Genomic DNA, 14,241 nt, shown 5'->3' with positions numbered 1-14,241 from the left:
AATGAGGATGGGACACTAGAGAGCCCTCTACCCAGTCAATGATGCAGCATTAATGACCCATGCATTACATGCCTGAGATATGTGTGGTATTAGTGTCAGGGTTATAGAATTATTTAGCAAGTCCATCTCTATTATATTTCATCTCTGTTATTATACTGGAATGCCCTTAATCATAGTAATTATTAAGTAGTTACAGACTAGCTTACTGATATTTAGTATAAATGAAAGAAAGAGGCATTCTGTATCTCTAAGCAATATTAATAGTGACGATCATGGTGGCAATGATTATGCTAATAGAAATGAAGATAATAATGATAGTAATACTTTACCACATCCCTAGAGGTAATAGTGATAAGGGATCATTACATTTTCTCTACTCGTGCCGGCTTTCTTTCTGCCGCTGTATACCAACTCCGTTGGCCTACCATCTAGTGCTGGAGCGGGTATTGTGGCAGCCTTCGATTTTTGTTCCGCCATTGGACGGCCTTCTTGTGGGCTTGCCTGTGATCAATTCGGATCGCGGAATATACTTTTCTTAACACTATTGCTTCGCATGGCCAAGTGTTTTTAGTCTGTGGCGTTTTTTCTAGTTCAATTAGGTCCCCTGTTGTCTTTTATGTTTGCCGACCGCTCCGCGGAGGGGGGCTCCTTTTCCGCGACGCCAGTTGTCGTAGGCAATATATTTGGGTTGGCCGAAGATGCCTGTTGCTGTGGGCATAATCATTAGTGAGTGGCTGGCGGGTATCTACTTAGTTCCCCAATTGCCTGTTGAATTCTGAATGCATCCGGTGTTTAAGAAGGCGGAATTGGTGCTTGTCAGCCAGCTATTCTCTGTGCCGGTTCTGTGGCTACAGCTGACCTATTATCTTAGACTCCGTAGACTGATCAAATGCATCTAATCCTTAGACAGGAGTAACAAATACTAGGGATAAACCATTCGTCGTCTCTACCGACCACCGGACGGGCAGCGGGAACTCAACACTATCCTCTTTAGCGTCTCTCTCACCAAACAGTAACGTAATTCATGGCTATCTCGGCCACACGGTTAAGTCGGCCACCCACTCCTACCACCAGTTTTTGAATTAATATAATTCAACCAAAACGATATCAATTCGTCTCAAATTAGCGCTTATTACATTGATTAATCTTGTGGCCTAGCTCCCTACACCTACTACACCTTGGCGGAGCCCTCTTATATGGTAAATCTGCCTGATTCGCTAATTCACCTGCCTCATATGATACCACCTGGTTCTCTTCCACTGGCTGCTCTAGCTGCTGAGCTAGCTATAGACCCTCTGCGATAGTTAGGCCTCCTTCATGAGCTATCTGCTGATTTGACCGTGTATGTTTCTGGCGTTTCTTCTCATTTGCGCGGCGTAAATCAGCGTTCTCCTGCGCTAGTAGCGCAGTATTATGTAATGCTATACAGTGGCCCTTGATAATCTGGTCTAGCATAGTTTTTGATGGGCTTGGAGGGCTAGTTGACCGCTGCTTTAGCAGATCTTTAAGCATTGAAGCTTGCTTTTGTAGCTGAATCACAGTCCTAGGTGTTTTTGGTGTGAATTGGCTAGATCTGCTGCTTGGTCGGCTTCCTGGTGGTGTTGGCGTATGGAGTGAGATATTTAGCTTTGATAGCACATGCTCTGGCTCAAACGGTGTAATACCAGTAGCAGCAAAGCTAGTCTGGATAGTCTGTAGCTTAAAGGCCTCAGCTCGCGCGCGAAGGTAGTCTGCGAGAAAGTCAAGCTTATCAATATGGTTATAGCCACATCGGGCGAGGTCGCTCACGAAGCGACCATACGCGCGCTTAAGCGGAGCAAAACACCCAACATCAAGTGGCTGTAGGAGATGCGAGGAATGCGCTGGCATACAAAGTGGTATAATATTATTTTCTGCGCAGATTCGGTCGAATTGAGGTGTAAGGTGGCTACCATGGCCATCAAGAATTAATAGCCGGTATCGACCTCGTACGCGTGAATTTGTGTGTGGGATAAAGTGCTTTTGTAGCCAGCGAAGGCCTATCTCATCAGTAGTCCAGCCATTATTTAAGACCTCGATTCGCCAATCACTAGGCAGATTGGATTCAAACTAGCCAGCGATATACACCTTACCAGCGAATATCACACAGGGCGGTAGTGAATAACCATCAGCACATATAGCCTCAATAGCAGTCACCCATTCGCGGTTTCCAGGTTGTAAGATAGAGCGGCGACTGTAGTATTCAGCGCGAGTGACCACCTTTTGGGCTGATATTAGGCCCATAGCGAAGCCAGTCTCATCAAAGTTATAGATATCCGCTGCAAGGATACTATTCTCCTCTACCACGCGCCTCACGCTCTCAAACCACACGCGAAGCGACCGAGGATCTTCAGTTTGGGCACGTTGGTAATTATAGCGTCTTGAATAGCGTGATTGGAGCTCTTCACGGCGTTTCACAAAGGTTGAGATCCAATTGACGCCTACAGTAGGCGGGGGGGTTTGGCCACGCGCAGCAAGAAGGATATTAGCCATCTCTCGAATAGTAGAAGGCCTAGGCGCTGCGCCACGTGAATCCATAGAGAGAACCCATTCAACTAGCGAATCCTCTTCACATTGAGTTAATTTATAGAGGTGCCAGCGCTTATCAACGCGTGAGGTCATTCCAGCAGCGCGGTCCTGGAGGGTAGTCTTCGGCACATTATATAGCTGCGCTGCAGCGCGAAGAGATTTGATTTGGCCTTTTTGATAGGCCTGAAGGGCTAATTTAATCTTGCCCTCTTGCTCAGCAGATTTCTGACGAGATTCAGAGCGTTTGGGTGGCATGGTTGGTGGTTGAATTAGGTAGGTTGCTAGATACGCGTGATTTTCGTGGGGTGGCCGACTTAACCGTGTGGCCGAGATAGCCGTGAATTACGTTAGTAGTGAACGGCTAATAGATATAACGGCCTGGCCTTATATGTACGGCCGTGGTGCGGGTGAAGGTTGATCGAAGGATTAAGAAGACAGTTTGACGGATGGTGCCGGTGTAGACTATATAGAAGCTAGGTGCGTTCAATGATAGACTTTCTTCGCGCGGTTGCAAAATCATTGCCTGGGTTCTACACTCCTTGATTCTTTCTTGATCAGGGAGGTATTTCATACAGTGAATAGGCCCCCATTTAGGACCTGGGAACCGGTTTGCAACTGAGTATATTGTATGCCGCTAGGACGCAACCCGTCAGAAAGCTAGGAAAGCAACTCACAACAACAGCAGTCCAGCGAAGGTCATGTTGTGGGTCGCCATATGCTCTTATCATCAGAGACTCCGCAGGTACCACCCTATACCCTAGTACGTCGTGACTGAGGGGCACGGTCGCCTTTCATGCCCTGCCATTGGCCGCCAGTGCGTCCTCCTGCTCGCGCAGGCACGTTGCTGCATATCTGTCATCTCAGCGGGCTTGGACAACCCGCCAATTGGTCTAATATTACAGACGCATGACAGACAGTTCCGATGCTTGTAAGATCATTCTTCTTATCTTACCTAACCATGCGCCTTAGTACTGTGTGGCCTTTATTCTTTTCCTTAATCTTACTCTTGCCAGTGATTATAATATAGGGGACTGTTCCCCTGCCTAATCCTAGCCAGAGAACAGAAGAGAAGGTTACGCCATCCAGTTCAACCCGGACCACAAATGAGACACAGACGCAAGTGTGGCTGTAACTGTCAAATTTCCTCTCCTCCTCACTTCCTGCGTTTGCTCAGTTCTTATCAGATATACAAGTTAGGAATATAACCATTTCCTCTCATGTATCGCAGCCGGGGAATGTCCTTTGAGAGCCACGGGTTGGAAGAATTGCAACCTAAGTAAAAAAAGCCAAACAGTATGCCATAAATGCGCATGTTACGGATCTTAGGGGTACCTAAGCTTGAAAATGGAAACTTTGGAGAGTTTAAAGTGTACAGACACCTAATGGTGAAATGCCTGGTGAGATGGGGCTATGACACTGGTACATGTAGTATCAAGAACTTACGGGAGTATTTGTATCATCTCTTTATTATTATTACTTGATAATCAGTTAACCTGATTTGTTTGTGATTTCGCCTTCGCGTCACCGGGTCTGCCCATCTTGCCTGTCCCCATCATGTGCCAGACCGAACTGAGGTTGTTCTTCCAGCACTCGAGAAGGTTATCGTCGGATTCAGAAGCCGGCACAATCATTGGGGCCAGGGTGTCATTCAGAAATGACTTGTGCTTGGTCACTTGAAGTGCGTCGCGAAAGATTTGGATACAACTGCGGCGATCAAATTGGTGCAGAAGTCGCGGAGAGAGGGTCTCTACTGCCGATACCCAAATTGCTTAATCTTATCTCACCGCGGAGGCAAACCTAGTCTCCGCGAAAGACATCCACTACGCCGGTGTATGTGCGAATCGTTAGTCTTACTTGACGTTCTTGATGCCCCATAATAAATTAACTCGGGCTCTCAATCCTTCAGCTCACTATTCACGCCTTGGCAATTACATTGACCCTGTCCTGAGCTAGGCTCTATGATTGGATTTTTGTGTCTTACTGTGTAATGCATATGTTGCAGAGATATGTATTTGAGTCCTATTAGCAACTCTTAGCCACTCCACCAGAAAAGCAATTGTTGTTTGAACCAATGGCTGATGTAGATTGAGTCTCTTCCTACCCTTGTTCCTTGTCATTGCTCGTACATTCTATCAAAAAAGCCAGGACGTGTCCAGCATTCATGTTTATTCTGCCGAATCGTCGCAACTGAGACCACTGTTGCAACCAACCGGTGTCGAATACAAGACCGCGAGCGGCATATTGCTGTGGGGATTTATCGCCAATTCGACTACTCTCGCACCACCGGGTTAATCCCAAAGCGCTGGGAGGGCCCAGAATTTCGATGCCGTTACTCGATAGATGATGCCTCTGGATGAGCTGGATATGTAAGTAACTGTCCGGCGTACTACTGCAATCTCATCTAGGAAAGGACGCCGTATTAGAAAGGATTGTGGGCTATCAAAGGGAAGTAAGCGGTCCATTTAGCAGGAAAAAGCAGCGACTGATATGCCTTTTGAACACAAGAACAACATATGGAGGCTGCGACTACCGGTATCGAAAGCAAAGGCTGATCTTGCAGCTGAGCGACTAGTCATTGAATTACATGGACCCGAAGCGTAGCATGGTCTGGTTCTCTAGATCGACATGTCCATCAGGTTCTTCTGAGTGCAACGAGAGCTTCATATTGTTTCAGGTATCTTTTTCTCCAAAACTTGCCAAACTAAGGTCGAGTACATGATCGAGAACGGCTCTGTAGCTACATGGATGAATAGTCCTGCAGAGATTACACGATGCATTCTTCCTTGCGAATTCGGATTCCTTGTTTAGTCTGTGGATATCCAAAATGGAAAGGTATGCTGATGGTCAACAGCGGGTTCAGAAGCACGCTATTAGCAATCGGGGACCCTAGTGCAGGAATGACATCTCTACAGTTTTTCATTTCATTGTGTCTCTACTTTCTTGATTGGAGGAGGTAGATAATCTCCTCTCCCTGGCCTCATCGGGTTTTAATTTCACTTCTCCGCGGCACATGGTATTTCCATCCGTCTGTTTCTTCTACACGGCACTCTTCCTCGTGAAGTGGTTTCTGTGTCCAGCAGGATAATGGAATTTTTTCGGTGAACCAATATGCTATATTGTCACTGTTCCTACGTGTAGGACTCTGCGGCATCATTGAAGTCCTTCGTTAATGCTGTGCGGTTCCACTAGATCTATATATATGGGATAAAACAGAATCTTAAATATGTAACTTCCATTATTAAGGTAAAATGTACTTCCATTGTGCATACATATAGACTCGGTTTCGTTGGGAAAGCTGTCATGCTCAGTCAAGACTCTCTGGGTTCCTGTGTCGCCAACTCTTGCCTCTCCCACCAATGCAATCAATGGACTAGGTCATATGATGACCTTTATTGATCCATGGCCGATGTGGGGAGAAGAGTAAAAAAATTAATCACGAGTCAATGGCCCGATGCTCTCAAGCCCGAATTTTGTCCTCCCGATTACGGGGGTCGGATGCGACAGGCAATGGGGCGACGGATTGCCAGGAGGGAGAACGAAATGATAATGTGCCCAACGGTCAGATCGGTCAATGCGGGTAGTTCAAGCTGCTGGGGTTGCGGAGCCCCGCAGTCGGGAGAATACCACGACCATTCACATGCCAGACTGCAGGGAACCAGGAAGATTCTCGGTGAATATATCAGGGAAAGACTTCGGAGTATGGCCGGCTCGGCCACGACAAACGATGGTTCTCGAAGCCACTTGGCAGTAGAGTTCAGCCAACAGCGCCGCGACACGAGAAGTGGTCCAATGGGAGAATTTTCGGTGGAAATATGTGAGACGGACCAATCACTTTCTCGGGATGGCATTTTGACTATCGCGATTTCTCCGGAGGGAAGTCTAATTCCCCCAGTCAGACTCGTACCCACTGACGGACAGACCGTCAGCCGGGCCGGCGTCGCAGAAACTGGGGGAAGCCGAACGCTGGCCCACGCCTCCTAGGCGTCCAACTCTCCCCCATGGGGATACAACCCATCCACTACGGTCAAAACACACCTCCTACGGCGAACTCTCACCCGACTGATCTGGGGAAGTCGCTCACCGGGCGACTTGATCAGTAAAGTCTCCTTCGTGGCTGGATCTAGGCCTCGCGATGACAGGCAGGGACTGGCATGGCACCATCATTGAGTCTACAACTTTGCTATCCCTCTCTGTTATAGCAGGGGGTTAAACTTTTGCCAAGCGGTTAGAGTCGATTATGATTTGCTGAACCAGTCAGATTTACCGAGGAGATGGTATGTTTTTTTTTTGCCGCGGGGGGAGGCTAGCTGCGGTGTAACTCTGACACTTGCTGACCACGCCCAGGATGCCTCCATTAGATAAAAGGCACCTCATCTCCCCATCATCCTAGTATCATCTCTCATCCTGTCGACACCCCTCCTCGCTCTGCTTATTTATAACAATCACAATGGGATTCATGCTCAAGAAGCCAGAAGGCACGCCAGGAAAATCTTGGCCGGCCATCGTCATCGGTCTTTTCGTTGCCTTTGGAGGTGTACTCTTCGGGTAGGCTTTTTTCATCTCCATTCCTCCTAATGATCTTGTCTGACCGCTCTCTAGATATGACACAGGAACAATCAGCGGCATTCTTGCCATGCCCTACTGGCAAGAACTCTTCTCCACCGGCTACCGTGACAGCACCGGACACCTGAACGTTACCTCCTCTCAGTCTGCAGCGATCGTCTCCATCCTCTCTGCTGGTACATTCTTCGGTGCTCTCGGTGCGGCTCCCATGGGTGACAGGATCGGTCGGCGCTGGGGTCTGATTGCTTCGAGCCATGTGTTTATCCTGGGAGTCATCTTGCAGACTGCCGCCACGGCAATCCCCATTTTCCTTGCTGGTCGCTTCTTTGCCGGTTTCGGTGTTGGGTTGATCTCTGCTTTGAGTATGTCCTTCCAGTCCGGTAGATTGATCCTGGCTAATATAGACAGTTCCCCTTTACCAATCTGAAACCGCGCCCAAGTGGATCCGAGGCACCATCGTTGGTGCCTACCAGCTCTCCATCACCATCGGTCTCCTCCTGGCCTCCATTGTGAACAACTCAACCAAGGACCGTAACGACACCGGCAGCTACCGCATCCCTATCGCTGTTCAGTTCGCCTGGGCCATCATCCTCATCGGCGGTATGCTGATCCTCCCCGATACACCCCGGTACATGGTCAGGAAGGACGACATCCAGGGCGCCGCCAGAGCCCTCGGCAAGCTTCGGCGCCTGCCGGCCGACGATCCGGCCGTCCGCGAGGAACTGGCCGAGATCCAGGCCAACCACGAGTACGAGCTCAGCCTCGGCAAAGCCACCTACCTCGACTGCTTCAAGGGCAACCTGCTCAAGCGTCTCCTGACCGGCTGCGGTCTGCAAGCCCTGCAGCAGCTCTCCGGTATCAACTTCATCTTCTACTATGGCACCCAGTTCTTCAAGAACTCCGGCTTCGAGAACTCCTTCACCATCAGTCTCATCACTAACTGCGTCAACGTCGGCTCCACCTTCCCCGGCCTCTACGCCATCGAGAAATGGGGCCGCCGCCCCGTCCTCTTCTGGGGCGCCGTCGGCATGTGCGTCTCGCAGTTCCTCGTCGCCATCCTCGGCACCACCACCACCGGCCAGGACGCCTCCGGCACCATCATCGTCCACAACGAGCCCGCCCAAAAGGCCGCCATCGCCTTCATCTGCATCTACATCTTCTTCTTCGCCGCCACCTGGGGCCCCAGCGCCTGGGTTGTCACCGGCGAGATCTTCCCCCTCAAGGTCCGCGCCAAGTCCCTGTCCATGACCACCGCCACCAACTGGCTGCTCAACTGGGCCATCGCCTACTCCACCCCTTACCTCGTCGACTACGGCCCGGGCAACGCAAACTTGCAGTCCAAGATCTTCTTCATCTGGGGCGGCTGCTGCTTCCTGTGTATCTCCTTCGTGTACTTTATGATCTACGAGACCAAGGGTCTTACACTTGAGCAGGTGGACGAGCTGTACGCCGAGGTCAGCAGTGCGCGCCTGAGCAAGCACTGGACTCCCACGATCACCTTCCGCGAGATTCAGCAGGAGAAGGCCCGGGATACGCATTTGGAGACTGCCGAGGAGACTGTTCCTAAGTCGGCATGATTGTGACGCTGTGATACGTACTGGCTTTGTGATGTGGATGTGATGTAGTATATATAATACGACTATTATGTCTATCCTATGGTATATCGCCAACCAATTCTAGATACAGAATTCATATCTTTAATGCACGATAACAGAACAGCTTGAATCGCGCAAAAAATAGTCAGAGTCCCACCAGTAACAGACAATGCAAGGTTGAGATCCCAATGCGGAGCCGCGAATCCACCCACAATCCCAGCCATGATTGAAATTATCACAGCAACGAATGTCCAGATCAGCGCATGTCGGAGGCTCAATTCGTAGTTGAGCATGAGTGCTTGACACACCGTTTTTCCTGTTCCCTCGTCGTACAGGCGACGAGGAAGGATACTGTAGGGCTCAAGCAGAGCCACAAAGTCTGAACCTCGAAGAACGGATGGGTTATAGATCGCACCGGTGAGAGGCTCATTCACTGAGAGATGCTCGATGGATTGGATGAGCTGTGTAGGGGTGTCGCCACTTGTCTATGATAATGAGAATGGCATATCATGAGGGTGAGCTGCACCTACCACGGAGAGCATGACATTAGAAATCACAACCCGACGCATGAGAAGAAGATTCCGAAGTCGGTAACTCATCGCGTGTATGTCGTTTTCTAGACCATTTAGTAGGAGCAATTGATGGATCAGATCTTCGGTTCTGATTCTGAGGCCAATGCGCATGGCCTGGAGGATAAGAAAGCCATCTGTTCTGCGTACTGCGACTCTGATCGCAAGAGTCGTAGGAAACAGGCTGCTTGGATCACCACGTTGTGAGTGGGATGCAGGTTGGTAACTGGCTGCGGGATATTGTGGCATTGAATGTACTGGGGAAGGTAGCATCCTGTTTTCTATTGCGATCAGAAGTTCGATTACAAGGACTGAAGGGTGGGAGGGATAGATTGACCATGGTCACTACGAGCGCGACTTGAATGAAGATATATCCGAGGATCTAACTGTGTCCCCTTGGTGATTTCAACAACATTGTGCTCTGAGGAGGTTGCTGAATATAACCATCAGCACAGGAATGCCTATGGTGGAAATATGGGTATAGTAGTGATGAACACATTTGTGTTTAGCTTGTTATGGTACTATGCAGGGATCCATGGCGATCAGTCTAATAACAAGCAGCCGGCGGCTGATACTGATGTAAAGCACGTGATCTTTATGGCGACCAATAAAGACCTTGGACGGGTGGGCAAGGCTGTGCTCCAACGCCACTGATTACTGGGCTTCAGCACACTTGTGCTGAGCTCACCTCTGCCATAAAAAGTTTGAGCATCGCCTGCAAATTGCTCAACAGGAGGGGTGTCAACTTATCAACCTCTTCAACCTTTTCATCCATTCTAGCAAAGGTCTGAAGCTCATAGATCGAAGGTCTACACTGAGCATGGACCACTCTTCTGGGTCTGGCATTACTCCTGGAAATCAGGATGGGCGCAGTCTATTCGAATGGGAGCGCCTTTATCCCCAGGCTCCGAGATCTGTCTCAGTCAACCGTTTTAGTTTGTTCAGTTTAGATAGCATCGACTCGGGAGTGGGCCTGCATGGGCGCGAGTCCCCAAACCCACAATTCATGGCCCGGAATATGATTGCTGGTCGAACTCACGTCCCGCGTTCCCTCACGACTGGTATGAGTCGAGTGAGAATCTCAATACTTCTGCGTATAACCCTATCAGTCAGACATACATATGCGATTTGTGTGACGAGTCCGGTCGGAACATCTTCTATTACTTTAACGATCTCAAAAGGCACAAGGAGACGAAGCATGAGATCACAGACCACATCCAGCAGCCATTATTGACTGTGGCAAAGGAAGCCGTATCAAAGACCACGAATCAGGTTGAGGAGCCAAGTACACCATCGGAGCCTGGCCACGATGTACCGTTCTTCTCAAACGCAAGTGTCTGCCCATCTCAGAGAATTGACCTCCAGCCGCTGAGCAAAGGCATTCGTTCACCATTGGGAAGTGATACCACAGACTCAGGTGATTCGGAAATGTATGCAGATGAGGAGTCATTGTTCGACGATCAGGATGCCCATGTCTATATTAGGCGAAAGTGGAATGAGTCAACCATCCAGCAGCTGGAGCACATTTACAAGCAGGAACTATACTCGCTTGTAGGTTCAAGGGTTCTCCAGCATTGCAACCCACACCGGGAATATGGTACATCATCAAGTCATGTTTCTGCCTGTTCCTTTCAATCCGGCCCCAAAAACGGGACCTCTTCGGGGAAGAAGAGAAAACGGGATGATATTTCCCACGAAGGCAATCATGGTGACCATGATGACAGTAACGATGACGGTGATGGCAGTCAAGAGCCCTCTAAGCGACTCAAAGCCTCGAAATTAGAAGACCGAGCCTTACGGTTCGCTTGTCCCTTCTTCAAGCGTCATCCAGAGAGCTTCCGAATATGTGGAATGTCAGATCACGAAAACTCATCCCGGGTTAAGCAGCACATAAGCCGCAAGCACCGTATGCCCATATACTGCCCGAGATGCTCGGAAACCTTCAAAGCAGAACAAGACAGGGACACCCACGTTCGTGATGCCGACTGTCCCGTGGGACCCAAAGCCAACTTTATTTGCGCAACAGCCGAGCAACTGAGGAAATTGAGTAGAAGGAACGTTCATCAGACTGATCGAGACAACTGGAACGCCATCTACAAAATCCTGTTTCCTGACGATCCGTTGCCTGAGAGCCCCTATCTTGATCCCTTCGTTTCATACGAGGTCAATCTCGTCCGCGAGGCTTTCCTAACTGCTGCCCCTGTCGCTGTCCGAACTGCTATACAGCATGTGATTCCAGAAGAATTAACTGATACTCTGCAAGAGGAACTGGAGCGAATCCTGCGGTCGACTCATGCTGAGGTCTTTGACCAGATCTTGCATAGAATGCGCGAGGATCGAGAATCCCCGCGAGTGGATCGTACAACCACGCAATCATCGTCGCAAGTCAGAGTATCGAGCACACCTGACTCTGGTATTGGAAGCACCATCAGATCTGGAAGCAGCCAAGACGAGCCTGAGTTAACTCTAAATAGCCAAGATAGGCTGACATCCTTCGGTAGTGGATCATTCGATCTACAAAATGACGGCTCCATACCATTCCTGCCACTGTTCCCGCAAGGATTCGACTCATCCGACTATCATATGGGCCATGTTCCACAATCTCTCCCGGCTGGGAACTTTGGTGATCTTTCCGAGTATCTAGAACCTTCAGGTGACAGTTTTGTGACGGGTCAATCTTGACTTGCGCTTGCTTTTGCTTCGTCCTTTTTCCCGTCATTCCTCTGGGACCCCTTCGATACTGTTTGTATCATCCAAGTTCGGTGTATTTTGATGCAAACTCTCGTTTTATTTATGCCAGCGCATGTCGGACTCTTGGTTCCTTCAAAGGCTGAAGAAATGCTGATGCGGAGATTCTCCCAATGATCAATATGCCGAACTCCACCTATCGCCGTCGCGATGAAGCTTGTGAACCCTGAAACACGGAGAATAAAACGTAATTCAGTTCAGAAAGCAACATTGTCTAGGAGGGATCATGCTTCGAGCCCCTAAACTCGTCTAATGTTGTTCTATCAGGGTTGCCGGAGGAAAATAGCAACGGGAGCATCGCCCCTATTTACCGCCATATGGATGGCAACTACCTAACAATGAAGCAGAGAGGATCTATGATGAGGAGGCAGAGATCATTGAGGTGCACAATCAGACAGTAACACGTTCCTTGAAGCAGTACGATAGCCTCAGCATATCGCTCATGCAATCCATGCAAGAGTACTGGTGTCCACAAATGCAAGAATACCTCCGTGGTGTTGTTAACTAGGATGAAGGGTGTTCAACACAGTTGAATGATATTGGGATCATTCTTACTCGAAGTACCCGGCTACACTCAAATGCACTTTGCATGCATCTACACCCAAACCCAAAGGTCACAGAAGGCAATGAAGGTTCGTCCTGGAATTTGCTAGGCTAAAGTTTTACATCATCGGCCTTGGTCAATGGAATTCAACGTCAATCAAAGGGCTTTGAGCCGGTGAGATGCCGGTGATTGGTTCATTCCCAACAGTCATCGCGATGGTGCAGGGTACTATTTGAAGTTATTCAGATGTTGTTTTAGTTTTGGCGTTTCTATTCAGCTTCAATTATTATTTGCTATTATTAATAAGATTTGATGCTGCTTAATATCTGGGGGTAGATGCACTGTGAGCTTAAACATCATAGAATTTCCACCATCTATGTGTGGTCTTGTAGTCAAGTTACCAGCCATCATTGTACATGTAGATATACTTCCATGTTTTTTGAATAAGGGAAGTCCTCACAGGGGAGGTGTTGTGTTGACACCGCCAAGGCAGATAGCATCATGACTAATAAATTCCCAAGATCCCCACTGCTTCTCGTGCCGCCAAGCATCTGTGGGCAGACGCTTCTAAGCCTGGTTCCTCTTCTGTAAGTAGTTCTATCATAATGCTTAACAGTCGCCATTATGTCTTCAGTACTGACACGTACGTTGTTGAATGATCCACTTGTAGAATCCAAGTGGCCGGCTCCCGCGTGTTGAGCCCTCATGGATGACAGAGTCTTCTGGTGGAAATACTAGTCGCCAATCCTAGATACCATGCATCGACGCCTGCTGACCGAGGGCTAACCATATGTGCAAATAAGGTGAGTCGTTACCATAGCTGTGTTGATGAATCAACTGTCCACATATTCCAAATAGGTTATCGAATACGTGTCCTATCAGAATTGAGTCACGCCCTCGTATTCAAGTCGTCTAGCTGAGGATATGATTAGTGAACACAATGCGGCTGAGACAATACGAAGAAACCGTTGAAACTCTGGCGTTCCCAACCACGGATTCAACGACTACATATAAAGCTGTGAAGAAACGCGACGTTGATAAATAGCCGTACCTCACCCACTCTCAATCCAGACAGAATCAACAAGAATCAACACAAAACACGCGCAATGTCCAATCAAAAGTCCTACACCGCAAACTGCCACTGCGGCAACGTCAAACTCTCCTTCTCCACATCCCCTCCAATCGAAGAAGCGGACGTGATCTCATGCAACTGTAAAATTCCCGATCTTGTCATCGTCATCGTCCCTCCAGCTGACCGAACCCAGGCTCCATCTGCAACATCAATGGCTACATGCTCACCTTCGTCCCCACCTCAAAGGTCACATTTGAGACGGACAAGGATGCAGTAACGGTATGCGCTCCGCTCTTGGCGCCTGTGAGGTGGACTAATAGCGGCAGGAATATCGCTTCGCAACGCGCAATTACCCCCATTACTTCTGCCGGACCTGTGGGACGAGCGTGTATGTTCAATGTACTGCTCCTGGAAAGGAGGATCAGCCTACGGGGATCAATGTATGTTTCTCCCTGGCCGCGATAGGAGGCAATACTGACTGTATAGGTACGCACGATTCAAGGGCTTGATATCAAGGCGTTGAAGATTCGTGAGTATGATGGGAAGAACTTGTTGTAATGTTTGGTCACTTTTTTGAAGGATCTCGTTTAGTGGATATTTAGA

The 14,241-nt window shown here is 48.9% G+C and overlaps 3 protein-coding genes across 3 annotated transcripts; all 3 read left to right on the top strand.

Moving 5' to 3' along the window:
- Positions 1-6,994: 6,994 nt before the first annotated feature.
- Positions 6,995-8,687, top strand: Aud_001914 (sugar porter family MFS transporter; the record flags this gene model as incomplete). The annotated part of the gene is made up of 3 exons (XM_043295916.1): positions 6,995-7,092; positions 7,147-7,472; positions 7,519-8,687. 3 exons carry the CDS (start codon positions 6,995-6,997, stop codon positions 8,685-8,687), a joined length of 1,593 nt encoding a protein of 530 aa, XP_043151851.1.
- Positions 8,688-10,094: 1,407 nt separating this feature from the next.
- On the top strand, positions 10,095-11,956 carry Aud_001913 (uncharacterized protein; the record flags this gene model as incomplete). The annotated part of the gene is made up of 2 exons (XM_043295915.1): positions 10,095-10,346; positions 10,388-11,956. The coding sequence occupies 2 exons, from the start codon at positions 10,095-10,097 to the stop codon at positions 11,954-11,956; spliced, it is 1,821 nt and encodes a 606-aa protein (XP_043151850.1).
- A 1,716-nt stretch (positions 11,957-13,672) lies between these two features.
- Aud_001912 (GFA family protein) lies at positions 13,673-14,196 on the top strand (the record flags this gene model as incomplete). Its single annotated transcript, XM_043295914.1, has 4 exons — positions 13,673-13,778; positions 13,832-13,917; positions 13,965-14,078; positions 14,125-14,196. 4 exons carry the CDS (start codon positions 13,673-13,675, stop codon positions 14,194-14,196), a joined length of 378 nt encoding a protein of 125 aa, XP_043151849.1.
- Between the last annotated feature and the right edge of the window lie 45 nt (positions 14,197-14,241).

This window comes from Aspergillus udagawae (assembly GCF_001078395.1).
Source record: "Aspergillus udagawae IFM 46973 DNA, scaffold_10, whole genome shotgun sequence".
NCBI classification, from domain to species: domain Eukaryota; kingdom Fungi; phylum Ascomycota; class Eurotiomycetes; order Eurotiales; family Aspergillaceae; genus Aspergillus; species Aspergillus udagawae.
Note: the sequence above shows the minus strand (reverse complement) of the source record. Positions and strands in the feature narration are given on the sequence as shown.